Here is a 25,176-nt window from a genome sequence, read left to right on the forward strand (position 1 = left end):
AATTGTGAGCTCTCCCTTCTCCAGCTTTGGGTTCTATGCTCATCCTGCCCCACTGTGATCCTGCTTCCTCAGAAGCAGCCCTGAAAGGCTCTCCATCTCTCCTCAGGACACTCGGAGACATTCTCACAGTCCTCTGTGTTTAGGCCTCTCCTTCTGAGCTGGCCTGGCCCACCTCTGGAAAAAATTGTGTCAGTTCATGCTAGGTGTGGAGCTTTTGAACAGAGTGGAGATAGGCATATCCAGGGCTGTGTGGTTTTTTTGCCTGATCAAGGCTTCCTCCTCTTCCTCAGACAGTACCTGGGGTGTGTTTGGGGTGGTGGGGCAGGCGGGGCCATCCTGCTCTGTCAGCCCAGCCCTGCAGCCTTACTCTGCTCTCACATAACTGGGGGAGGAGCCTATGGGTCTTTTTCTCCCAACCTCACCCTCACTGTGTTTTGCCTTCACACATGCTCACTCTCTTTCCTATAATTTCACCATCAATCCTCAGCCCAGACCTGGACAGCCATGGTGTGAGGTTCAAGGCCAGGTGGACAGAGAGGTTTTTCTCTCCTATGACTGTGGTCTTGCTAACATCACGTTCATGAGTCCCCTGGGAGAGAGAATTCTGGAGCTGAGGTCCGTATCATTTTCTGAAAATTAGAGGGGACCCTGGTTGATATCATATTCAAAAGCAGAGACATTACTTTGCCAACAAAGGTCCGTCTAGTCAAGGCTATGGTTTTTCCTGTGGTCATGTATGAATGTGAGAGTTGGACTGTGAGGAAGGCTGAGCACTGAAGAATCGATGCTTTTGAACTGTGGTGTTGGAGAAGACTCTTGAGAGTCCCTTGGACTGCAAGGAGATCCAACCAGTCCATTCTGAAGGAGATCAGCCCTGGGATTTCTTTGGAAGGAATGATGCTAAAGCTGAAACTGCAGTACTTTAACCACCTCATGTGAAGAGTTGACTCATTGGAAAAGACTCTGATGCTGGGAGGGATTGGGGGCAGGAGGAGAAGGGGACGACAGAGGATGAGATGGCTGGATGGCATCACTGACTCGATGGACGTGAGTCTGAGTGAAGTCTGGGAGTTGGTGATGGACAGGGAGGCCTGGCGTGCTGTGATTCGTGGGGTCACAAAGAGTTGGACACAACTGAGTGACTGAACTGAGCTGAACTGAACTGGTTGATATATCCCCTAAAAATGTATTGGAGATGATCATTCTGAACAGGACTAACACTAACAACAACCACCAAAAGGGACGGTAATGAAAGGCTGTCTTGACTCCTGATGTCTATTTTTATCTTTTGTTCTTTCTTCATTTCCATCCGTGGACCAGAGCTCTTCAGTTTGTACTGTTTATGCAGTTGGGGAGGCTCCCTTTAGTGATCATTTATCTCTTACTGAGATTAAAGGTAAAAATAAAATATGTTTATAATATCCATATTATAAGTATATATTTATATATAAATATATATGTATATACATTAAAATGGTGGATCGGGGCCTTCCCTGGTGGCCCAGTGGTAAAGACTCCATGCTTAGACTGCCAGGGGTAGGGGTTTGATCCCTGGTTAAGGAACAAGATCCTACATGCCTCATGGCACAGCCAAAAAATAAAAATGATGCATCTTAATTTCTATCCTGGGAAACTAAATTTTAAACCTTAAACTTTAAGTATTAAAACTAAAAAATTAATACAGTCCATTAAAGAAAATGCAGCAGTATTCATTAAATTAGAAGTTCAAGGTGACATGAGGAAACAGAGTACAGATTCAAAGGCAGAAAAGACCATTAGTTCCTGAACTACATGATGAAGTGTTTGAGGCAAATGTTGTATTGTCTTCAAGTTTGAAATGCATCAAAAAATAAGATCAGATCAGATCAGTCGCTCAGCTGTGTCTGACTCTTTGCGACCCCATGAATCGCAGCACGCCAGGCCTCTCTGTCACCAACTCCCGGAGTTCACTGAGACTCACGTCCATCGAGTCAATGATGCCATCCAGCCGTCTCATCCTCTGTCGTCCCCTTCTCCTCCTGCCCCCAATCCCTCCCAGCATCAGAGTCTTTTCCAATGAGTCAACTCTTCGCATGAGGTGGCCAAAGTACTGGAGTTTCAGCTTCAGCATCATTCCTTCCAAAGAAATCCCAGGGCTGATCTCCTTCAGAATGGACTGGTTTGATCTCCTTGCAGTCCAAGGGACTCTCAAGAGTCTTCTCCAACACCACAGTTCAAAAGCATCAATTCTTCGGCACTCAGCCTTCCTCACAGTCCAACTCTCACATCCATACATGACCACAGGAAAAACCATAGCCTTGACTAGACGGACCTTTGTTGGCAAAGTAATGTCTCTGCTTTTGAATATGATATCAACCAGGGTCCCCTCTAATTGACCACAGGAAAAACCATAGCCTTGACTAGATGAACCTTTGTTGGCAAAGTAATGTCTCTGCTTTTGAATATGCTATCTAGGTTGGTCATAACTTTGCTTCCAAGGAGTAAGCGTCTTTTAATTTCATGGCTGCAGTCACCATCTGTAGTGATTGATCTTATAAAGATACAAACCCTCCAGCACCATGATCTTGGACTGCCTCCCTACAGAACTGTAGAAAAACCTGTGTTTGTTGGGTAAGCCATCCAGTCTGTGGTCCTTTGTATGGCAGGACCAGCTGACTAGTATAGGCTCCTGTGCTGTGCTGGGCCTAGTTGCTCAGTCCTGTCTGACTCTTTGTGACTCCATGTACTATAGCCCTCCAGGCTCCTCTGCCCACAGGGATTCTCAAGGCAAGAATACTGGAGTGAGTTGCCAGGCCCTCCTCCAAGGGATCTTCCCAAACCAAGGGTTGAACCTGGGTCTCTCACATTGCAGGTGGATTCTTTTACCATCTGATCCACAAGGGAAGCCCAAGAATACTGGAGTGGGTAGTCTATCCCTTCTTCCAGGTCTCTTCCCAACCCAGGAATCGAACCAGGGTCTCCCGCCTTGCAGGTGGATTCTTTACCAGCTGAGCTACTTGGGAGCCAAATATAGGCTCCTACCCTCCTACAGAGACTGGGAGATGCCAGCACTATCTCCTTTAATACTTCAGATTCAAAGAGCTGGCTCCCAAGGCCCACACTCTAGAGCCTGCAGGCCATAACTGCCAAACCCAATACCGTAACTACTGAACCCCACATGCCTCAGGCCAGTGCTCCACAACAAGAGGAGCCACCTCAGTGAGAAGCCCAAGCACTGCTACTAAAGAGGAGCCCTTGCTAGCTGCAGCTGGAGGAAGCCTGCAAGCAGAAACATAGACCCAGGGCAACCAAAAAAAAAAAAATCTGTAAGCAGATGCCACTCCAGTATTATTCCCTGGGAAATCCCTTGGACATAGGAGCCTGGCTGGCTACAGTCCATGAAGTCTCAAAGAGTTGGACATGACTTAGGGACTAAACAGCAGCAACAGCAGCAAAGGAAGTTATACCTTATTAGGTAATACACAGTAGAAAAGCTGATGTCACATAGACTGGCAAATTAGTATCCTTCACTGATTCCTTTTCCACTAGGTGTATAGCTTGTCTTAGTTTCTCATTCTTCCTTTCATCTGGGTGGGCTTGGTCATAGAGTATGCTAGCACATTTAAGTAATAAATGGCCTTAATAAGTCACCTTAGAGAAAGAAAGAAAGAGATGGCTCCCTGGGCTTTGAGAAAACAGTCCTGAGTTGTAAAACTGGTAAGAGACAAAATGACAAGATTTTGAAGTAAAATGTTCTAAGAAAAGGGAAGTTAGAGGCCTAGAGCCTGGAATGAGCTCAAGCTTCATCTCAAGTTTCAGTTCAGTTCAATCACTGAGTCGTGTCTGACTCTTTGCGACCCCATGAATCGCAGCACGCCAGGCCTCCCTGTCCATCACCAACTCCCGGAGTTCACTCAGACTCACTTCCATCAAGTCAGTGATGTCATCCAGCCATCTCATCCTCTGTCGTCCCCTTCTCCTCCTGCCCCCAATCCCTCCCAGCATCAGAGTCTTTTCCAATGAGTCAACTCTTCACATGAGGTGGCCAAAGTACTGCAGTTTCAGCTTTAGCATCATTTCTTCAGAATGGACTGGTTGGATCTCCTTGCAGTCCAAGGGACTCTCAAGAGTCTTCTCCAACACCACAGTTCAAAAGCATCAATTCTTCGGCACTCAGCCTTCTTCACAGTCCAACTCTCACATCCATACATGACCACAGGAAAAACCACAGCCTTGACTAGACGGACCTTTGTTGGCAAAGTAATGTCTCTGCTTTTGAATATGCTGTCTAGGTTGGTCATAACTTTCCTTCCAAGGAGTAAGCGTCTTTTAATTTCATGGCTGCAGTCACCATCTGCAGTGATTTTGGAGCCCAAAAAATAAAGTCTGACACTGTTTCCACTGTTTCCCCATCTATTTCCCATGAAGTGATGGGACCAGATGCCATGATCTTCGTTTTCTGAATGTTGAGCTTTAAGCCAACTTTTTCACTCTCCACTTTCACTTTCATCAAGAGGCTTTTGAGTTTCTCTTCACTTTCTGCCACAAGGGTGGTGTCATCTGCATATCTGAGGTGATTGATATTTCTCCCGGCAATCTTGATTCCAGCTTGTGTTTCTTCCAGTCCAGCGTTTCTCATGATGTGCTCTGCATATAAGTTAAATAAACAGGATGATAATATACAGCCTTGACATACTCCTTTTCCTATTGGAACCAGACTGTTGTTCCATGTCCTGTTCTAACTGTTGCTTCCTGACCTGCATACAGATTTCTCAAGAGGCAGGTCAGGTGGTCTGGTAGTTTAGTCCAGCTAAAAGAAATATTAAGGTTACCCTGGTCACACTTGTCAAAGTAAAGCCAGTGGAAACCACACAGCAACTCACATAAGGAAGAAAAAGTCCTCAATAATCAGGATAAAGGAGGTCAAACCAAAGTCTCCAGAATGTCAATAAGATACAGACTAGCAAGTGATCACAATGATGATAATGATAAAAATAAAAGGTGAGTTTGATTCTGATATTTGCACAGACAAAAAAATATGGGTTGAGGCTTCACTTCTGTGCTAGAATAGAGGGATATTCCTCTATTATAAAACAGTAATAATAATAGGAATATTGTAACATTCCTCTATTAATAAAACAGGAATATGCTGTTCCCTGACAATATTTCAGCCCATAATTTTACCATCTATTGATGATCCTGGACTGATAACATATTCATTAACACTAGAAAACAAGCAGTAACTGAACATGTATTCATTCAATAAATATTTATTGGGCTCTTGCTGAGAAATGGGAACTTGGCAGGCACGGAGACAGCAGCTGCCCCTGTTGACCATCTCCTCACACAGTGTGGCCAGGATCTCTCTCTGTGTCAACCACACTCTTTATCTGAACCACAGAGCACAGTAATTGAGTTCAGTGACTGTTTCCTCAATTCATCCCACAAGGATGGCATGTAGCCAGAAGCAGTTTTAGATGTCTGGATGAGAAGAATTCACTACACACTGTGAAATTAACTCCATACAGCAGTTCTTCCAATTAACTAGATTGATGAAATCAGATGGAAGGGGGTTCAGTTATTTTGAGAAATCATTTTCTAGGTGTTGAGTATAGACCATGGGAAAGTTTATGACCAGGGGGTCCACGCCAGAATTCTCTCTTCTCCTCCTGCTTCTGTCACACCTGAGACAGGCTGGGACCTGGACAAAGGTCTCATGAAGCATAAAATGCAAAGACACTATAAAGGGAGAAAAAGTGCTGCATGTATGCACAGTTGGGACAAATTATGAGCAACAAGATACAAAAAGATCAAACCCCAGCTGCCACTACTGAGGTGTTGGGAGCAAAAGCAAGGTAGTGCATATAAGCCGACACACAGCACCACCAAGGGGGTGGGCAGACCACCTAAGCCACCCCTCCTGCCTGACCCATGGATCCACCCCCACCCTCACCCCACATAAGGGACCAGCTTGTCCCTCTCAGGATCGAGCGAGAGAACTTGTTTGCCTTCCCTCAAACTGTAGCAAGAATTCTGATGAAACAGAGTGGGACCCTATGGTCCTTGCCCCACCATGTCCTCAGCCTGCCTTTTGTCTGTGGAAAAGCTTTAGCCACACACTAAGCTTAATCAGAGAAGTGAGAAAATGCAGAAACTAAGGAAAATAGTCAAAGGAGACCAAATAAGAATAATGTAGTCATTAAGTGTAGTCAAGGACTTTGAGGTCCTTCTCAAGGGCTATTGATAATATTCTGAGCTCTATCCTGTGAGCTGTCTTATAGATACATAAATTCCCACCAGTTGGAAGAAATTAGCTACATGATGACCAGACTGTAGCCATGATATAAGCTTCCACAATTCCAAGAATTGTCCTCAAGGGATGAGAACAAGCCAACCATGGAACCAAAGATTAATTGTCCTTGAAACAATCAAGATGACTCTGGTCAGACCATCCATGACCAATTTGGAGATGACTGTCAGAGCTGACTGTGCTGTTTCTGCATGCAACCCCGTCCCTCTGTCTATAAAAGTTCTTGCCCACTTATTGTCAGTTGGGGGGAGTCAGCCTTTGGACAGATGTCCATCCTTCCCACACCCTGCTCACCTCCATTTGTTGTTTAGTCGCTAAGTGTGTGACTCTTTGTGACCCCATGGACTGTAGCCTGCCAGACTCCTGTGTCCATAGGATTTTCCAGGCAAGAATACTGGGGTGGGTTGCTATTTCCCTCTGCAAGGAATCTTTCTGAGGCAGGGATTGAACCCACACCTCCTGCATTGACGGGTGGATTCTGGGCAGATTCTTTACTACTGAGCCACCATGGAGGTCCCCTACCCCCTTCCCCTCCACCATTGCTGGCATCCAAAATAAGGCAAACTTTCCTTTCCATCAACATGACCGCTCTAATGGCTTTTGAGCAGGAAGCAGCCAGACCCTAGTTTCAGGAACACCAATAAAACCTAGCCTGAATTTCTCATCTGGCCTCTTATCAATTTCTATTGATTAAATAACTGAGAGGAGGTACCCCACGTCCAAGGTAAGGAGCAATGGCTGTGCTTTGCTGGAGCAGCCATGAAGAATTACCCCACATTCAAGGTAAGAGAAATCCAAGTGAGACCATAGGCACTGAGAGAGGGCATCAGAGGGCAGACAGACGGAAACCACAATCACAGACAACTAGCCAATCTGATCACATGGACCACAGCCTTGTCTAACTCAGTGAAACCAAGCCATGCCATGTGGGGCCACCCAAGACGGGCACTGACGGTGGATTCTGGGCAGATTCTTTACCACTGAGCCATCATGGAAGTCCCCTACCCTCTTCCCCTCCACCATTGTTGGCATCCAAAATCAGGCAAACTTTCCTTTCCATCAACATGACCTCTTTAATGGCTTTTGAGTGGGAAGCAGCCAGACCCTAGTTTGGTCATGGTGGAGAGGTCTGACAGAATGCGGTCCACTGGAGAAGGGAATGGCAAGCCACTTCAGTATTCTTGCCTTGAGAACCCCATGAACAGTATGAAAAGGCAAAAAGACAGGACACTGAAAGATAAACTCCCCAGGTTGGTAGGTGCCCAGCATGCTACTGGAGATCAGTGGAGAAATAACTCCAGAAAGAATGAAGGGATGGAGCCAAAGCAAAAACAATACCCAGTTGTGGATGTGACTGGTAATAGAAGCAAGGTCAGACGCTGTAAAGAGCAAGATTGCATAGGAACCTGGAATGTCAGGTCCATGAACCAAGGCAAATTGGAAGTGGTCGAACAGGAGGTGACAAGAGTGAACATCAACATTCTTGGAATCAGCAAACTAAGATGGACTGGAATGGGTGAGTTTAACTCAGATGACCATTATATCTACTACTGTGGGCAGGACTCCCTTAGAAGAAATGGAGTAGCCAGCATGGTCAACAAAAGAGTCTGAAGTGCAGTACTTCGATGCAATCTCAAAAATGACAGAATGATCTCTATTTGTTTCCAAGGCAAACCATTCGGTATCACGGTAATCCAAGTCTATGCCCCAACCAGTAACACTGAAGAAACTGAAGAATTCTATGATGACCTACAAGACCTTTTAGAACTAACACCCAAAAAAGATGTCCTTTTCATTATAGGGGACTGGAACGCAAAAGTAGGAAGTCAAGAAACACCTGGAGTAACAGGCAAATTGGGCCTTGGAGTACAGAATGAAGCAGGGCAAAGGCTAATAGAGTTCTACCAAGAGAAAGCACTGGTCATAGCAAACACCTTCTTCCAACAACACAAGAGAAGACTCTACACATGGACATCACCAGATGGTTGACACTGAAATCAGATTGATTATATTCTTTGCAGCCAAAGATGGAGAAGCTCTATACAGTCAGCAAAAACAAGACTGGGAGCTGACTGTGGCTCAGATCATGAACTCCTTATTGCCAAATTCAGACTGAAATTGAGAAAGTGTAGAAAACCACTAGAACATTCAGGTATGACCTAAATCAAATCCCTTATGACTATACAGTGGAAGTGAGAATTAGATTTAAGGGACTAGATCTGATAGATACAGTGCCTGATGAACTATGGATGGAGGTTCGTGACATTGTACAGGAGACAAGAATCAAGACCATCCCCAAGAAAAAGAAATGTGAAAAAGCAAAATGGCTGTCTGAGGAGGCCTTATAAATAGCTGTGAAAAGAAGAGAAGCAAAAAGCAAAGGAGAAAAGGAAAGATATACCCATTTGAATGCAGAGTTCTGAAGAGTAGCAAGGAGAGATAAGAAAGCCTTCCTCAGCAATCAATGCAAAGAAACAGAGGAAAACCATAGAATGGGAAAGACTAGAGATCTCTTCAAGAAAATTAGAGATACCAAGGGAACATTTCATGCAAAGATGGGCCTGATAAAGGACAGAAGCAGAAGGGCCTAACAGAGGCAGAAGATATTAAAAAGAGGTGGCAAGGATACACAGAAGAACTGTACAAAAAAGATCTTTATGACCAAGATAATCACGATGGTGTGATCACTGACCTAGAACCAGACATCCTGGAATGTGAAGTCAAGTGGGCCTTAGGAAGCATCACTACAAACAAAGCTAGTGGAGGTGATGGAATTCCAGTTGAGCTATTTCAAATCCTGCAAGATGATGCTGTGAAAATGCTGCACTCAATATGCCAGCAAATTTGGAAAACTCAGCAATGGCCACAGGACTGGAAAAGGTCAGTTTTCATTCCAATCCCAAAGAAAGGCAATGCCAAAGAATGCTCAAACTACTACACAATTGCACTCATCTCACATGCTAGTAAAGTGATGCTTAAAATTCTCCAAGCCAGGCTTCAGCAATATGTGAACCGTGAACTTCCAGATGTTCAAGCTGGTTTTAGAAAATGCAGAGGAACCAGAGATCAAATTGCCAACATCCGCTGGATCATGGAAAAAGCAAGAGAGTTCCAGAAAAACATCTATTTCTGCTTTATTGACTATGCCAAAGCCTTTGACTGTGTGGATCACAATCAACTGTGGAAAATTCTGAAAGAGATGGAAATACCAGACCACCTGACTTGCCTCTTGAGAAACCTATATGCAGGTCAGGAAGCAACAGTTAGAACTGGACATGGGACAACAGACTAGTTTCAAATAGGAAAAGGAGTCCGTCAAGGCTGTAAATTGTCACCCTGCTTATTTAAATTATATGCAGAGTACATCATGAGAAACGCTGGGCTGGAAGAAGCACAAGCTGGAATCAAGATTGCCAGGAGAAATATCAATAACCTCAGATATGCAGATGACACCACCCTTACGGCAGAAAAAAAAAGAAGAAATAAAGAGCCTCTTCAATGTAAAAAAGGAGAGTGAAAAAGTTGGCTTAAAGTTCAACATTCAGAAAACTAAGACCATGGCATCTGCTCCCATTACTTCATGGCAAATAGATGGGGAAACAATGGAAACAGTGGCTGACTTTATTTTTCTGGGCTCCAAAATCACTGCAGATGGTGATTGCAGCCATGAAATTAAAAGACGCTTACTCCTTGGAAGGAAAGTTATGACCAACTGAGACAACATATTAAAAAGCAGAGACATTACTTTGTTAACAAAGGTCCATCTAGTCAAGGCCTTGGTTTTGCCAGTGGTCATGTATGGATGTGAGATTTGGACTATAAAGAAAGCTGAGTGCCGAAGAATTGATGCTTTTGAACTGTGGTATTGGAGAAGACTCTTCAAGCGTCCCTTGAACTGCAAGGAGATTCAACCAGTGCATCCTGAAGGAAATCAGTCCTGGGTGTTCATTGGAAGGACTGATGGTGAAGCTGAAACGCCAATCCTTTGGCCACCTGATGTGAAGAGCTGACTCATTGGAAAAGACCCTGATTGGGAAATGATTGAGGGCAGGATGAGAAGGGGACGACAGAGGATGAGATGGTTGGATGGCATCATTGACTCAATGGACATGGGTTTGGGTGGACTCCGGGAGTTGGTGATGGACAGGGAGGCCTGGCATGCTGCGGTTCATGGGGTCGCAAGGAGTTGGACACGACTAAGAGAATGAACTGAACTGAACTGAAATATTCCCAGTGATTTTGGAGGGAGAGCAGTGAGTTGTCCTGAAGAGAGACCTTTCTTCCCTGGACAGAGATTGAATCTTGGTAGCCTGGATGAAAAACCTGGAACCCTAGCCACAAGACCACCAGGGACTAGAGGCTAGAAGCAAAGTGGCCCTGGTTCTTTCCCCCATTTGAAATCAAGAATGTTTCAAGGAAGCAAAAACTGTAAAATAGGTACAAAGCTTATTATTAGAGACACAGCACAATGTTTGAGAGAGAACATAGAAAAACTGGCTGTTTATTTAAGACAGAAGCAAGGCAGAAATAAATATCTAGAGAGAAAGGGCATGGACATTGTCTTTAATGAGGATGAGTGCAGTATGTCACAAGCTCTACAGAACACACACCAGAGAGGAGTGCAGGCATCCTGAGGGAGGAGGAGCTCAGTATGAAGGTGATGTAAATTACTTATGTAGGACAGTCCTTCGGGTCTTTGTTTACCTTTGGCCAATTATCTTGTTTCTTTCTTCACACCTGCCTGGTCCATGGAACCTCCCCAAGATGCATGTGCTGTAAGGCAAGCGTGGAGAAAAAGAGAATGAGCCGGGAATTCAGGCAGAGAAAGATTTATTATAAGAAGAAAGAAAGAAAGAAAGCAACTGGATTTAGAGAGAAACTGGTGCTGTCTTTTTACAGCCAATCCTTCTTATACCCTATTGATGGGAAATTGTTCCCCAGAGGGAGGGGGCCACAATTGATCTTTAGCCCACAGCTGGGGTCTTGTGGTCACTTAGTCAAAGGGTTCTCATGGTCAGGTGGTCAAGGAGACTTGAGAAACTGGCACCAACAGGGAAAAACAGGATATCACCTTAAGGAAGAAACAGGATGCCCATCAGGGTAATGTGGCCACTGTGACTTCATCCCTTGTTTGTCAGGTCACCACAATGGCCCATATTTTAACTATACAATAAGGGCCCCTTGTGAACCCTAACTTCCAGCCTTTTTGATATAGGATAAGTGAAGAAGAACTGAAGAGCCTCTTGATGAAAATGAAAGAGGAGAGTGAAAAGGTTGCCTTAAAGCTCAACATTCAGAAAACTAAGACCATGGCATTTGGTCCCATGACTTCATGGCAAATAGATGGGGAAACAATGGAAACAGTGGCTGACTTTACTTTTCTGGGCTCCAAACTCACTGCAGATGGTGATTGCAGCCATGAAATTAAAAAACACTTACTCCTTGGAAGGAAAGTTATGACCAACTGAGACAGCATATTAAAAAGCAGAGACATTATTTTGCCAACAAAGGTCCATCTAGTCAGGCCCTTGGTTTTTCCAGTAGTCATGTCTGGATGTGAGAGTTGGACTATAAAGAAAGCTGAGCGCTGAAGAATTGATGCTTTTGAACTGTGGTGTTGGAGAAGACTCTTGAGAGTCCCTTGGACTGCAAGGAGATCCAACCAGTCCATCCTAAAGGAGATCAGTCCTGGGTATTCATTGGAAGGACTGATGTTGAAGCTGAAACTCCAATATTTTGGCCACCTGATGTGAAGAGCTGAATCACTTGAGAAGACCCTGATGCTGAGAAAGATTGAGGGCAGGAAAAGAAGGGGACGACAGAGGATAGGATGGTTAGATGGCATCACCGACACAATGGACATGGGTTTAGGTGGACTCCGGGAGTTGGTGACAGACAGGGAGCCCTGGCCTGCTGCGGTTCATGGGGTTGCAGATTCGGACATGACTGAGTGACTGAACTGAATTGATGATCTGTGCACAGAGCTCCTTCTGGTCCCTTCGTAGTATTGATGAACTGAAGTAGGTCCCTTCCCTACTGCTCTCTGCCCTTGAAGGACCACCAGGTCCCTTCCCTACTGCCTCTGGTCCTTTCTTACTACTGCTGAAGGGAAGTAGGCCCCTTCCCTACTGCTCTCTGGTCCCTTCTTACTCCTGCTGAAGGGAATTAGGTCCCATCCCTACTGCTCTGGGCCCTTGAAGGACTACCGCTCTTTAAGACAGATCAGTTAATACTGGCAGGGTGGCTGGGGTAGGAGCTATTCATCTTTCAAGGGCTCAGGTCAGGTGGGCAGCAGCAAGTGGCCTAGCTTCCTTCTCCTGGGCAGTGGAGGTGGGCACTCACAGCAGGATGGATGTGCAGGGCGATCTCCCTGGGATGGGGATCCGGCAGGCTGCCGCTGGTACCGCTCAGGTCCGCTAGGCTGCCTGCGGCCTGGCCACCCCCTGCCCCCGGAACTCCCAGGCACTGTATCAGTGTTTGGGCTCGAGCTGTCCTGTCCTGGCACAAAGTAGATTCTGAAGTTATGACACTAAATGCACCTCAACTTGACAGTAACTTCAAAAGCTTCACATCTTAGAGTTGAAATGAAGGAAAAGTTGCCATCCAGAAATTGAGGAAGGAAAACTTCAGCCTTCAACAAAACCACTAGCAGAAGAACCCATTTATGATCCTGTACATGCAGTTCCAGCTGTGTCTACATGTGTGTTTTATATCAGCCTAGGGGTTTGCTGTCCAGTTATATTTCTTGTAGTACTAGTATTAGCTGTTTTGCATCTTCACAGTGTGAAAAGGATTGAACTGGGAGATAGCATCAGGGCCAGCAGTAGTTCCCAAGGGCTGTCTCAGTCCCCGTCGTTCCCAGATGTCTCGATATGTGAGAGGCAACACACCCAACAATACAACTCCCATCTCATTATCCGACCTTGTGGCTAGAGGAGTACGACTTGAGAAGTGTTGCTTTTTTGGAGGCCAGAGCTTAGGTGAATGATATCAAAATATCTATCCAGATATCAAATATATCAAAATATATATATATATCAAAATATATCAAAAGATATATTCTAAGAAGGTACCTTTTGGTGTACTTCCCATGGGGTTTATGTGGATGAAAAAGATCCAGAAAAAGAGCAACAAGCATTTGTAAAAACAGTTAGAGATCGAGCTTCTGAAATTCAGGTGACTACAATGCTCCCTGAAAGTTGTGAGCTACGAGATTTTCATCACAGAAATCTTCCTATTAGCCACGTGTGAACAGAAGAAGGGGAAAAGCCCATGGTGGATTGCCTTACATGTACTGGGGGTATCTTAAATTGTTTTATGACAGTGGAAATATGTAGAGGCCAATAGTCCACAGGAAACTTCTCGACAAAAGCTAGTTCACATGGCTGCTCAGATTGCCTGTAGAATGAGCTACCTGGTCAGAAGAGAAGTCTTCCACAAAGACCTGGCTCCTAGGATCTCTGTCATTGATGACAACTTCAAGTTAAGAGCAAAGCCAATCCCTCTCCAGAGTCTTGTTCCCCATGGACTCTCACTGTCTGGGGAACAACAAAAACATGGGATTGATGGATGGCTTTTGAAAGTCTGGTTAATAATGAGTTCTCCATCCTTCCCTGGTGATCCAGTGGCTAAGACTCCACACTCCCAGTGCAGGGACCTGGGCTCGATCCGTGGTGGGGGAACTAGATCATGCATGCCACAACTAAGAAGTCAGCATGCTGCTACTAAAAGAGCCCATGTGTTTATGACTCTGGCCAAATGCCCTAAGTGGACATCTACCCATTTGATGTGGCCCAGTACCTGAAAGATGGTTACCAAATACCCCAGATTATCAACTGTCCTGATTTGCTGTGATGGCTTGTCCTGGGCCTTCGATCCAGAGGAGAGGTGGAGTTCTAGAAGCTGGCCCAGTGTCTCACAGAGGTCCCTGCAGCCCTGGGGGCCTGTGTCTGACTCTCATCTCACAGTCCCCCAGCATCAGGAGGAAGGTGCCTGTCAAGGCCCACTTGGAGCCAGCCAGTCACATACATCACCCAGAATCACAGAAGCAGATTTGTGTTCCAGAACAACGTGCCTTAGGAATGCTTTAGCATCTGAACTTTCTAAGACAGACTTACGGATGTGGAATACTTTCTCAATATCACTTTTATTAGGTTTAACTGAAAATGTTTGTGTAAATTTTTTACACATAGTTGCCTTTGAGGTATAGGTATATTCTTACAAAATAGTCTTTAAAATTGTTTAAGCATACATATTAATCTTACTACCAACTGCTTTTTATTTTCTTAACTTCTGCAAGATAATGCACATGATTCACCTTTAAAGTTTTGCTTTCTTTCTTTCTTTTGGGATGATTTGTCTTCAACATCCAGTACTTTTTCTTGGGAAAATAAAAACCATCCAGCAGTTATGGGCTAATGCCCCCCTCTCCTTTGCTGCAGAGTAGCTACCTTGGTCCAAAGTGCCATAGAGGAAACCACAGATGTGAGCAGAGGATAGTGGCCATATAACAAGTCTAGTGTCACATCTAGGCCAGCTTCTGGTGGGTCTTGTTTGTTCCCTGCAGCCCTGCTTATGCCAAAACACATAATCGCTTCTATCCTGTGATGGTTGGTCTAGCTGAACTAATGATTAGGGGTTGATGAACCCTCATCACGATGGTCAACTCTGACATTCCATGACCAGAGGCCTCATCTCTGCCAGGCCCCAGGAACATACCAGGAGCCACATTTGAATGGTGTGACTTTCTCCAGTGCAACACTCAGGGTCTGTGTTGTGAGCTTTCAAGTAGAAAATGGCACGTAGCACCTTTCTGGCCACAGATACCTCTGACATCACCGGTTCTGCTGGGTCATCTGCCCAAGAAGCAGCTCCAGCCGTGCTCATCATTCACCAATTGTGACTGCTTTTGTGCTGGGACAGCAGGTTACAGCAGGGACCTGGGGTCTGCGAAGCCTAAACTATTTCTTCTGTACCATTTACAGGAAACCTAAGGCCACAGTGGTATTAAATGGAGATAGGATAGGGACCACACCCCTGCAGCCCTTGAGAGGTTGTCAGTTGGTACTTGTCTCTGTATTTCGTCCAGGATATTGTGTACACGTACTATTGGTGGATGGGGAGGTACGGTCTGAAGTTTGAATCTGGAATTCACTAATATGGTAGCCTTCACCTCACAATAATTTACCAGCTACTCAGGTCTCAAAGAATGTCACAAGTCCAGGGAATGTGAAATGACCACTGTGTGGTCTGTGGACCCAGTGACAACCACTGTAAGCAGAACCTGGGACTGCTGTCCATTGATGGCCTGGTACTCCAAGCATCGCTTCAACAACTGGGGGACTATGATGATGCTACGCTTCCTGTGCCTGATATTAGGACCACACTAGGTGCAATGTGAATGTGAGAGTAGTTTCTGCTTCTGCAGGTTCACTTACCCCAGTGAATGTGGCTCTTTGGGAAAGAAGGGAAGGACTTTTGCGCTAGATGTGGTGATGAAAGGGCCCTCCTCTTTAGAACGTGGCTTCTTTCTCCAGTAATGCCTTCTGAGAAGTGGCTCAGATTCAGAAAATGGGCCTGGATCAGGTGTTTGGTAGGGACGACTGCCTTTGGCTTCCTGATCGTATAGCCTTGTGTTCTGTCTCTCTTTATTTCTTTCAATGGTATAGTTTGTATCTAGGTTCCTGCCCATCTGCTTGCCTTTAGGATCGCCCTGTGCTATGAGCCAGCATCATATTCTCTGCAGTCAGGCCCTGGCTGGCATTGAGACTCTCTAATCACTTTGACCACTGCACCTACTTTTCTGCTGACCTAGAGCACCCCCACCTGAATCTGATTTTTCCACAACTTCCATCCCTGTTCCTGATAGAAGCCCGCAGGAACACCATGTCCTATCACCATCCCTGACCTTCTGCAAAAGTCATCTTTGAGCTATTGGAGATGCTTCTCATCCACGCTTTCCTCTCGGACTCCATGGAGTCCATCAGGCTTTCCCATGGAGCTGGTGGACTGCACTCTTTCCTGCCCTTTCACACCGAGTCCACCCTGGCAGATTCACTTCTCTGAGCCTTGGATCCCCTCCTCTACCACCTGCCTCAGAAGTTCTAGATTTTTTCTTTCATGCCATGTGAGCCAGGCCTTTTTCTAGGTTTCCAAGACCCATCCTAGTGAGAGATCACCACGTCTCCCCGACCTTGCTAAGCCCAGTGACCCGTGATTAAAAACTCTCCCTTATCTAGGTTTGGGTTCTGAGCTCATCCTCCCCACCCTCAGCCCCACTGGCTGTGATCCGCTTCCTCAGGAACAGCCCCCTCACCCTCTGCATCTCCCATAGGACACTCAGAGAGAAGCTGACAGTCCTCTGGGTTTAGGCCTTTCCTTCTGAACCAGCCTGGCCCATCCCTGGGAAACGTATGTGTCAGTTAGTGCCACGTGCGGAGCTTGAGAGCAGAGTGGAAATGGGGCATATCCAGGGTTGTGGTGTTTCTTGCCTGACTGAGGCTTCATCATCTTCCTCAGTCGTAACTGGTGAGGGGGTGGGGGGCAGGCAGGGCCATGCCACTCTGTCAGCCCAGCCCTGCAGCCTACTCTGCTCTCACAGAACTGGGGGAAGAGGCCTATGGGTCTTCTTCTCCCAACCTCACCCTCACTGCAGTTTGCCTTCACAGATGCTCACTCTCTTTCCTTTAACCTCACCGTCGATCCTCAGCCCAGACCTGGACAGCCGTGCTGTGAGGTTCAAGGCCAGGTGGACGGAGAGGTTTTTCTCTCCTATGATTGTCGTCATGCTAAGATCATATTCACAAGTCCATTGGGAGAAGAAGTGAAACCATAAAGGCCTGGGAAGTACAGATCGAAATACTCAGAGACATCAGGGACCAACTGCGTGACTTTACACTGGAGAAACACACAGTCACAGGTACGTTAGACAGTCCAAGTACAGGAGGAGCAAACTGGAGGCTTTAAAATACAGTTGGATATTGGTCCTTCCCTAGTTGTCCAGTGGAAAAACCAGCTGTTGCACGAGAGACCAGGGCCAGATTAGCTGGATCCAGGTGACGTGGACCCAGGGGAGGTGGACCCAGGTGGGGCAAAGAATCTGTCAAGCCCAAAGGCTGAGCTCTTTCTTTCCCATGGTGGGAGCAGACCCTCTCACCCTGCAGGCTAGGATGACATGTCGCTGTGAGGATGACAGACATGTCAGTAGATCCTGGCTATTTGGCTTGAATGGACAAATGAGACTCCACTTTGATTCGGAGAATGGACACTGGAGAGTGGATCACCCTGGAGGCAGATGGATGAAAGAAAAGTGGGAGAATGACAGAGCTGTGACAGACTTCTTGAAGAAGGTCTCCATGGGAGACTGTCGGGCTTGGCTTCAGGATTTCATGGCGTGCTGGGAGAAAATGTTGAAGACCACGGGTAAGTGAGAAGGGAGGAGAAAGTGATAGTCTTCTCATAGTGACATGGACCCACCCCTGTGTGTGTGTGTGTGTGTGTGTGTGTGTGTGTATGTTTGAGAATGTGATCCATCGGAGGTGAGTTGTCCTGGGAGAGCAATGACCCGGGGATGCTCTGTCATCCTCCTTCCTCTTCTACCCCCTGACATCTCTCCTCACAGCACAGGCCTTTGGACGATTGAACATGGATTTTTGCTGATCCCAAACCTATAGACATCTTTTTAATTTCATGGATTTATTTCTCACTCTACCCTCTTTCCAGAATCATTTTTCAAATGTCACCAATCCTACTTCTGGAAATCTGTCAATGCCACTTCTGCTGTCAGCTCCTGAGGACTCCATTTTCATGTCACCATCTCCATGTCACAGCAGGACTGAATGGCTGTGTTGGAAACCTTGCTCCCCCATTAGCTGTCAGAGCCCCCTGAGGACTGGACTACTCCCTTCCCCCCATGTCACCTGAGGATCTATCTCAGGGGCCTCCATGCGATGTATGTAAACTGTCTGCAAAGTAGGGGTACCTGAGTCACGGGGGCGAAGAGGCATCAGCTTAGTTTGGGGTCTGGACAAGGGCTTCACTCTTATTCTCCTTGCAGCATCACCAACCATGGGCCCCTCTACCTTGCAGCCCATGGCCACAGCCATCAAGTCCAAAGCCTGGATCCTCCTGTGCTCCTCACCAGTTTCATCATAACTGTCTTCCTGGGCTGAGTCCTTTCCAGGAACAGGTACTGAGGGCAGAATTCAGAGGGAAAGCAGGGGCACAGGGCCTGGTGTGAGGCCAGGGAAGGTGAATCCCAGCAAACCCCTGCCCCTCACTGAACCTCCTCATCCTGGAAATGAGCCAGTGAAGAAGACCCCATATCACCTGAGAGCAGAACTCGACAAGCTCAGCCCTGAGTTCTGAAAAGTCCCCACTGTCAGGTGACATTGTGAAAAGGGAGGGGCCCTCACTAGGCTGAGGGCCTATTGATAATTAAAGGGTTTAGCCTAGTCCCCTGACTGAGCACAGACTGCTGGCTGGCAGGGCCCCTGGTAGGTGGTGTGAGAACAGCAGGCACTCAGGGCAAGGGCAGGACTCACGGGGGCTGAGAGCAGCATGGGGGCTCCACATGATGTGTCAGTGGGGAGGGGACCCACCCAGGGGCCAAGACGAGAGGGGCCGGGCTCTCATCCCAGGAGGAAGAGATGGGAAGGCCTTTGCAGGCCCAACTCCAAAGGCCTGTTCTCACAGGAAGTGGCTTGGGTCAAGCAGGCAAGGCAGGAGCCCCACAGCAGAGACTGTGGGAAGGGCTGAGGCCAGGCCTGTGCTCCTGGAGAAGCAGGAGTTCTGACTCAGTGTTACCTGCAGGTCACCAGCCTCCTGGGGACCCAGAGCCTCCATCACTGAGTAGCCCTGCCTTGAGCAGAGGTGCCTGGGAATGGTGGGCCTAAGCTGGGGTGGAGGCGCCCAGCTGGGCAGGACCAGGAAGAGATGGGGGACAGGGACCCTGGTCCTGAGAGCTGTGTGTGCTGCTGGCTCAGAGGCTGGAGGGGAGCAAAGGAAGGAAGTTTGCCTGCAGCCCCCCTAGGCTGTCAGGAAGCAAGGCCCCTCCTCCGGGGACCTGCTCCTTGGTCCTTTAGGCCCCCCTCAGGGAGGATCCAGACCTGAGTAAAGGGAGCAGGTTGATTCCTCACTGGCTCCAGTCCTGAGCCTGAGCAGGGGGTGTCAGGGCCTGGGGTGACTCTGTGATGCAGGAAGGAAGGAGGAGGTGACAAGAAGCTGCTGGGCCTGGGGTGGGGGTGGGGGTGGAGGACATACAAGCCCCTCAGTGATGGCGGGGCTGGAGGGTGGGTTGGGGAAGGGCAGCCCCAGGAAAGTGAAAGGAGTTCCTCAGCCTCCTGGACCAAGACCTCTTTCTTTTCTGCAGGTGATGCTGCTCCCAGGAAGCCCCAACAGGTGCTCTGTCAGCCTCAGGATTCAGTCTTTGCTTGACTGCCTTTGTTCTCCTACTGTTCACTTTAGAGCCTGGAGAGCAGACCCAGGAATTCTGGAATTGAGCTGCAGGAGTTGCTTGTATATTTTTGAGATTAATTCTTTGTCAGTTGCTTCGTTTGCTATTATTTTCTCCCATTCTGAAGGCTGTCTTTTCACTTTGCTTATAGTTTCCTTTGTTGTGCAAAAGCTTTTAATTTTAATTAGGTCCCATTTGTTTATTTTTGCTTTTATTTCCAATATTCTGGGAGGTGGGTCGTAGAGGATCCTGCTGTGATGTATGTCAGAGAGCGTTTTGCCTATGTTCTCCTCTAGGAGTTTTATAGTTTCTGGCCTTATGTTTAGATCTTTACTCCATTTTGAGTTTATTTTTGTGTATGATGTCAGAAAGTGTTCTAGTTTCATTTTTTTACAAGTCTTTGACCAGTTTTCCCAGCACTTCTTAAAGAGATTGTCTTTTCTTTATTGTATATTCTTGTCTCCTTTGTCGAAGATAAGGCGACCATAGGTGCGTGGATTTATCTCTGGGCTTTCTATTTTGTTCCATTGATCTATATTTCTGTCTTTGTGCCAGTACCATGCTCTCTTGATGACTGTGGCTTTGTAGTAGAGCCTGAAGTCAGGCAAGTTGATTCCTCCAGTTCCATTCTTCTTTCTCAAGATTGCTTTGGCTATTTTAGTTTTTTTTGTATTTCCATACAAATTGTGAAATTATTTAATCTAGTTCTGTGAAAAATACTATTGGTAGCTTGATAGGGAGATTGCTTTGGGTAGTATACTCATTTTCACTATATTGATTCTTCTGATCCATGAACACAGTATATTTCTCCAATTATTTGTGTCCTCTTTGATTTCTTTCACCAGTGTTTTATAGTTTTCTATATATAGGTCTTTTGTTTCTTTAGGTAGATATATTCCTAAGTGTTTTATTCTTTTCGTTGCAATGGTGAATGGAATTTTTTCCTTAATGTCTCTTTCTGTTTTCTCATTGTTAGTGTATAGGAATGCACGGGATTTCTGTGTGTTAATTTTATATCCTGCAACTTTACTATATTCATTGATTAGCTCTAGTAATTTTCTGGTGGAGTCTTTAGGGTTTTCTATGTAAAAGATCATGTCATCTGCAAATAGTGAGAGTTTTACTTCTTTTCCAATCTGGATTCCTTTTATTTCTTTTTCTGCTCTGATTGCTGTGGCCAAAACTTCCAAAACTATGTTGAATAGTAGTGGTGAGAGTGGGCACCCTTGTCTTGTTCCTGACTTTAGGGGAAATGTTTTCAATTTTTACTATTGAGGATAATGTTTGCTGTGGGTTTGTCATATATAGTTTTTATTATGTTGAGGTATGTTCCTTCTATTCCTGCTTTCTGGAGTGTTTTTATCATAAATGGATGTTGAATTTTGTCAAAGGCTTTCTCTGCATCTACTGAGATAATCATATGGTTTTTATTTTTCAATTTATTAATGTGGTGTATTACATTGATTGATTTGTGGATATTGAAGAATCCTTGCATCCCTGGGATAAAGCCCACTTGGTCATGATGTATGATCTTTTTAATATGTTGGATTCTGTTTGCCAGAATGTTGTTAAGGATTTTTGCATCTATGTTCATCAGTGATATTGGCCTGTAATTTTCTTTTTTTGTGGCATCTTTGTCAGGTTTTGGTATTAGGGTGATGGTGGCCTCATAGAATGAGTTTACCTTCCTCTGAAATTTTCTGGAAGAGTTTGAGTAGGATTGGTGTTAGCTCTTCTCTAAATTTTTGCTAGAATTCAGCTGTGAAGCCGTCTGGACCTGGGCTTTTGTTTGCTGGAAGATTTCTGATTATATTTTCATCATTGCTTGTGATGGGTCTAAGATTTTCCATTTCTTCCTGGTTCAGTTTTGGAAAGTTGTACTTTTCTAAGAATTTGTCCATTTCTTCCAAGTTGTCCATTTTATTGGCATATAATTGCTGATAGTAGTCTCTTATGATCCTTTGTATTTCTGTTTTGTCTGTTGTGATCTCTCCATTTTCATTTCTTATTTTGTGGATTTGATTTTTCTCCCTTTGTTTCTTGATAAGTCTGGCTAATGGTTTGTCAATTTTATTTAACTTCTCAAAGAACCAGCTTTTGGCTTTGTTGATTTTTGCTATGGTCTCTTTTGTTTCTTTTGCATTTATTTCTGCCCTAATTTTAAAGATTTCTTTCCTTCTACTAACCCTGGGGCTTTTCATTTCTTCTTTTTCTAGTTGCTTTAGGTGTAGAGTTAGGTTATTTGTTTGACTTTTTTCTTGTTTCTTGAGGCGAGCCTGTATTGCTATGAACCTTCCCCTTAGCACTGCTTTTACAGTGTGCCACAGGTTTTGGGTTGTTGTATTTTCATTTTCATTCGTTTCTATGCATATTTTGATTTATTTTTTGATTTCTTCTGTGATTTGTTGGTTATTCAGCAGCGTCTTGTTCAGCCTCCATATGTTGGAATTTTTAACAGTTTTTCTCCTGTAATTGATATCTAATCTTACTGCACTGTGGTCAGAAAAGATGCTTGGAATGATTTCAATTTATTTGAATTGACCAAGGCTAGATTTATGGCCCAGGATGTGATCTATCCTGGAGAAGGTTCCATGTGCACTTGAGAAAAAGGTGAAATTCATTGTTTTGGGATGAAATGTCCTATAGATATCAATTAGGTCTAACTGGTCTATTGTATCATTTAAAGTTTGTGTTTCCTTGTTAATTTTCTGTTTAGTTGATCTATCCATAGGTGTGAGTTGGGTATTAAAGTCTCCCACTATGCTATGCTATGCTATGCTAAGTCACTTCAGTCGTGTCCGACTCTGTGTGACCCCATAGATGGCAGCCCACCAGGCTCCCCCGTCCCTGGGATTCTCCAGGCAAGAACACTGGAGTGGGTTGCCATTTCCTTCTCCAGTGCATGAAAGTGAAAAGTGAAAGTGAAGTCGCTCAGTCGTGTCCGACTCTTAGCGACTGCATGGACTGCAGCCTACCAGGCTCCTCCGTCCATGGGATTTTCCAGGCAAGAGTACTGGAGTGGGGTGCCATTGCCTTCTCCAAAAATCTCCCACTATTATTGTGTTATTATTAATTTCCCCTTTCATACTTCTCAGCATTTGTCTTACATATTGTGTGGTCCTATGTTGGGTGCATATATATTTATAATTGTTATATCTTCTTCTTGGATTGATCCTTTGATCATTATGTAGTGCCCTTCTTTGTCTCTTTTGACAGCCTTTGTTTTAAAGTCTATTTTATCTGATATGAGTATTTCTCCTCCTGCTTTCTTTTGGTCTCTATTTGCATGGAATATATTTTTCCAGCCCTTCACTTTCAGTCTGTATGTGTCCCTTGTTTTGAGGTGGGTTTCTTGTAGACAACATATATAGAGGTCTTGTTTTGTATCCATTCAGCCAGGCTTTGTCTTTTGGTCGGGGCATTCAACCCATTTACATTTAAGGTAATTATTGATAAGTATGACCCCATTGCCATTTACTTTATTGTTTTGGGTTCAAGTTTATACACCCTTTCTGTGTTTCCCTTCTGTCTAGAGAAGATCCTTGAGCATTTGTTGGAGAGCTGGTTTGGTGGTGTTGAATTCTCTCAGCTTTTGCTTTTGATTTCTCCTTCATATTTGGATGAGATCCTTGCTGGCTACAGTAATCTGGGCTGTAGGTTTATTTTCTTTCATCACTTTAAGTATGTCTTGCCATTCCCTTCTGGCCTGAAGAGTTTCTACTGAAAGATCAGCTGTTATCCTTATGGGAATTCCCTTGTGTGTTATTTGTTGTTTTTCCCTTGCTGCTTAAATATTTGTTCTTTGTGTTTGATCTTTGTTAATTTAAATAATATGTGTGTTGTTTTGCCTTGGGTTTATCCTGTTTGGGACTCTCTGGGTTTCTTGCACTTGGGTGACTGTTTCCTTCCCCATTTTGTGGAAGTTTTCAACTATTATCTCAAGTATTTTCTCATGGCCTTTCTTTTTGTCTTCTTCTGGGACTCCTATGATTCGAATGTTGGGGTGTTTAACATTGTCCCAGAGGTCTCTGAGGTTGTCTTCATTTCTTTTCATTCTTTTTTCTTTTTTCCTCTCTGTTTCATTTATTTCTACCATTCTATCTTCTACCTCACTAATCCTATCTTCTGCCTCCATTATTCTACTGTTGGTTCCCTCCAGAGTGTTTTTGAGCTCATTTATTGCATTATTCATTATATATTGACTCTTTTTTATTACTTGTAGGTCCTTGTTAAACATTTCTTGCATCTTCTTAATCCTTGTCTCCAGGCTATTTATCTGTAACTCCATTTTGTTTTCAAGATTTTGGATCATTTTCACTGTCATTATCTGAAATTCTTTATGAGGTATATTCCCTATCTCTTCCTCTTTGGTTTGGTGGGCATTTATCCTGTTCCTTTACCTGCTGGGTATTTCTCTGCCTTTTCATCTTGTTTATATTGCTGTGTTTGGGGTGGCTTTTCCATATTCTGGCAGTTTGTGGTTCCTCTTTATTGTGGATGTTTCTCGCTGTGGGTGGGGTTGGACGTGTGGCTTGTCAAGGTTTCCTGGTTAGGGAAGCTTGTGTCTGTGTTCTGGTGGGTGGAGCTGGATTTCTTCTCTCTGGAGTGTGCTGAAGTGTCCGGTAATGATTTTTGAGATGTCAGTGGGTTTGGTGTGACTTTGGGCAGCCTGTATATTGAAGCTCAGGGCTATATTCCTGTGTTGCTGGACAATTTGTGTAGTATGTCTTTCTCTGGAATTTGTTGGCCCTTGGGTTGTGCTTGGTTTCAGTGTAGGTATGGAAGCGTTTGATGACCTCCTATTAATTAATGTTCCCTGGAGTCAGGAGTTCTCTGATGTTCTCAGGATTTGGACTTAAGCCTCCTGCCTCTGGTTTTCAGTCATATTCTTACAGTAGCCTCAAGACTTACTTCTCCATCTATAGAGCACTGATGATAAAACATCTAGGTTAATGGTGAAAAGTTTCTCCACAGTGAGGGACACATGGAGAAGTACACAGAGTTACATGGAGAAGAGGGAGATAGAGGTGACCAGGAGAAGAGAGGGAATCAAAAGGGGAGAGAGCAAGCTAGCCACTAATCACTTCCCTATGTGCAACAGTTGGAACTGGACATGGAACAACAGACTGGTATACTGTCACCCTGCTTATTTAACTTATATGCAGAGTACATCATGAGAAACGCTGGGCTGGAAGAAGCACAAGCTGGAATCAAGATTGCCAGGAGAAATATCAATCACCTCAGATATGCAGATGACACCACCCTTATGGCAGAAAGTGAAGAGGAACTCAAAAGCCTCTTGATGAAAGTGAAAGAGGAGAGTGAAAAAGTTGGCTTAAAGCTCAACATTCAGAAAACGAAGATCATGGCATCTGGTCCCATCACTTCATGGGAAATGGATGGGGAGACAGTGGAAACAGTTTCAGACTTTATT

The 25,176-nt window shown here is 45.0% G+C and overlaps 1 protein-coding gene across 1 annotated transcript; it reads left to right on the forward strand.

Annotated features, from left to right (window-relative positions):
* The first annotated feature begins 397 nt into the window (after positions 1-397).
* On the forward strand, positions 398-18,447 carry LOC133254374 (UL16-binding protein 3-like). The gene is made up of 4 exons (XM_061428649.1): positions 398-619; positions 17,126-17,207; positions 17,435-17,710; positions 18,345-18,447. The coding sequence occupies exons 1-4, from the start codon at positions 398-400 to the stop codon at positions 18,440-18,442; spliced, it is 678 nt and encodes a 225-aa protein (XP_061284633.1). The 3' UTR covers positions 18,443-18,447.
* The last annotated feature ends 6,729 nt before the right edge of the window (positions 18,448-25,176 follow it).

Source organism: Bos javanicus, chromosome 9 (genome assembly GCF_032452875.1).
Source record: "Bos javanicus breed banteng chromosome 9, ARS-OSU_banteng_1.0, whole genome shotgun sequence".
NCBI lineage: Eukaryota > Metazoa > Chordata > Mammalia > Artiodactyla > Bovidae > Bos > Bos javanicus.

Excerpts from the sequence above, each read along its gene's own strand:
- LOC133254374 (XM_061428649.1), top strand. The coding sequence starts at position 398 with ATGGGTCTTTTTCTCCCAACCTCACCCTCACTGTGTTTTGCCTTCACA. Across the intron at positions 620-17,125 it reads GAATTCTGGAGCTGAGGTCC|GCCTGGGAAGTACAGATCGA; the intron begins GTATCATTTTCT and ends GAAACCATAAAG. Across the intron at positions 17,208-17,434 it reads GGAGAAACACACAGTCACAG|ACCCTCTCACCCTGCAGGCT; the intron begins GTACGTTAGACA and ends TGGTGGGAGCAG.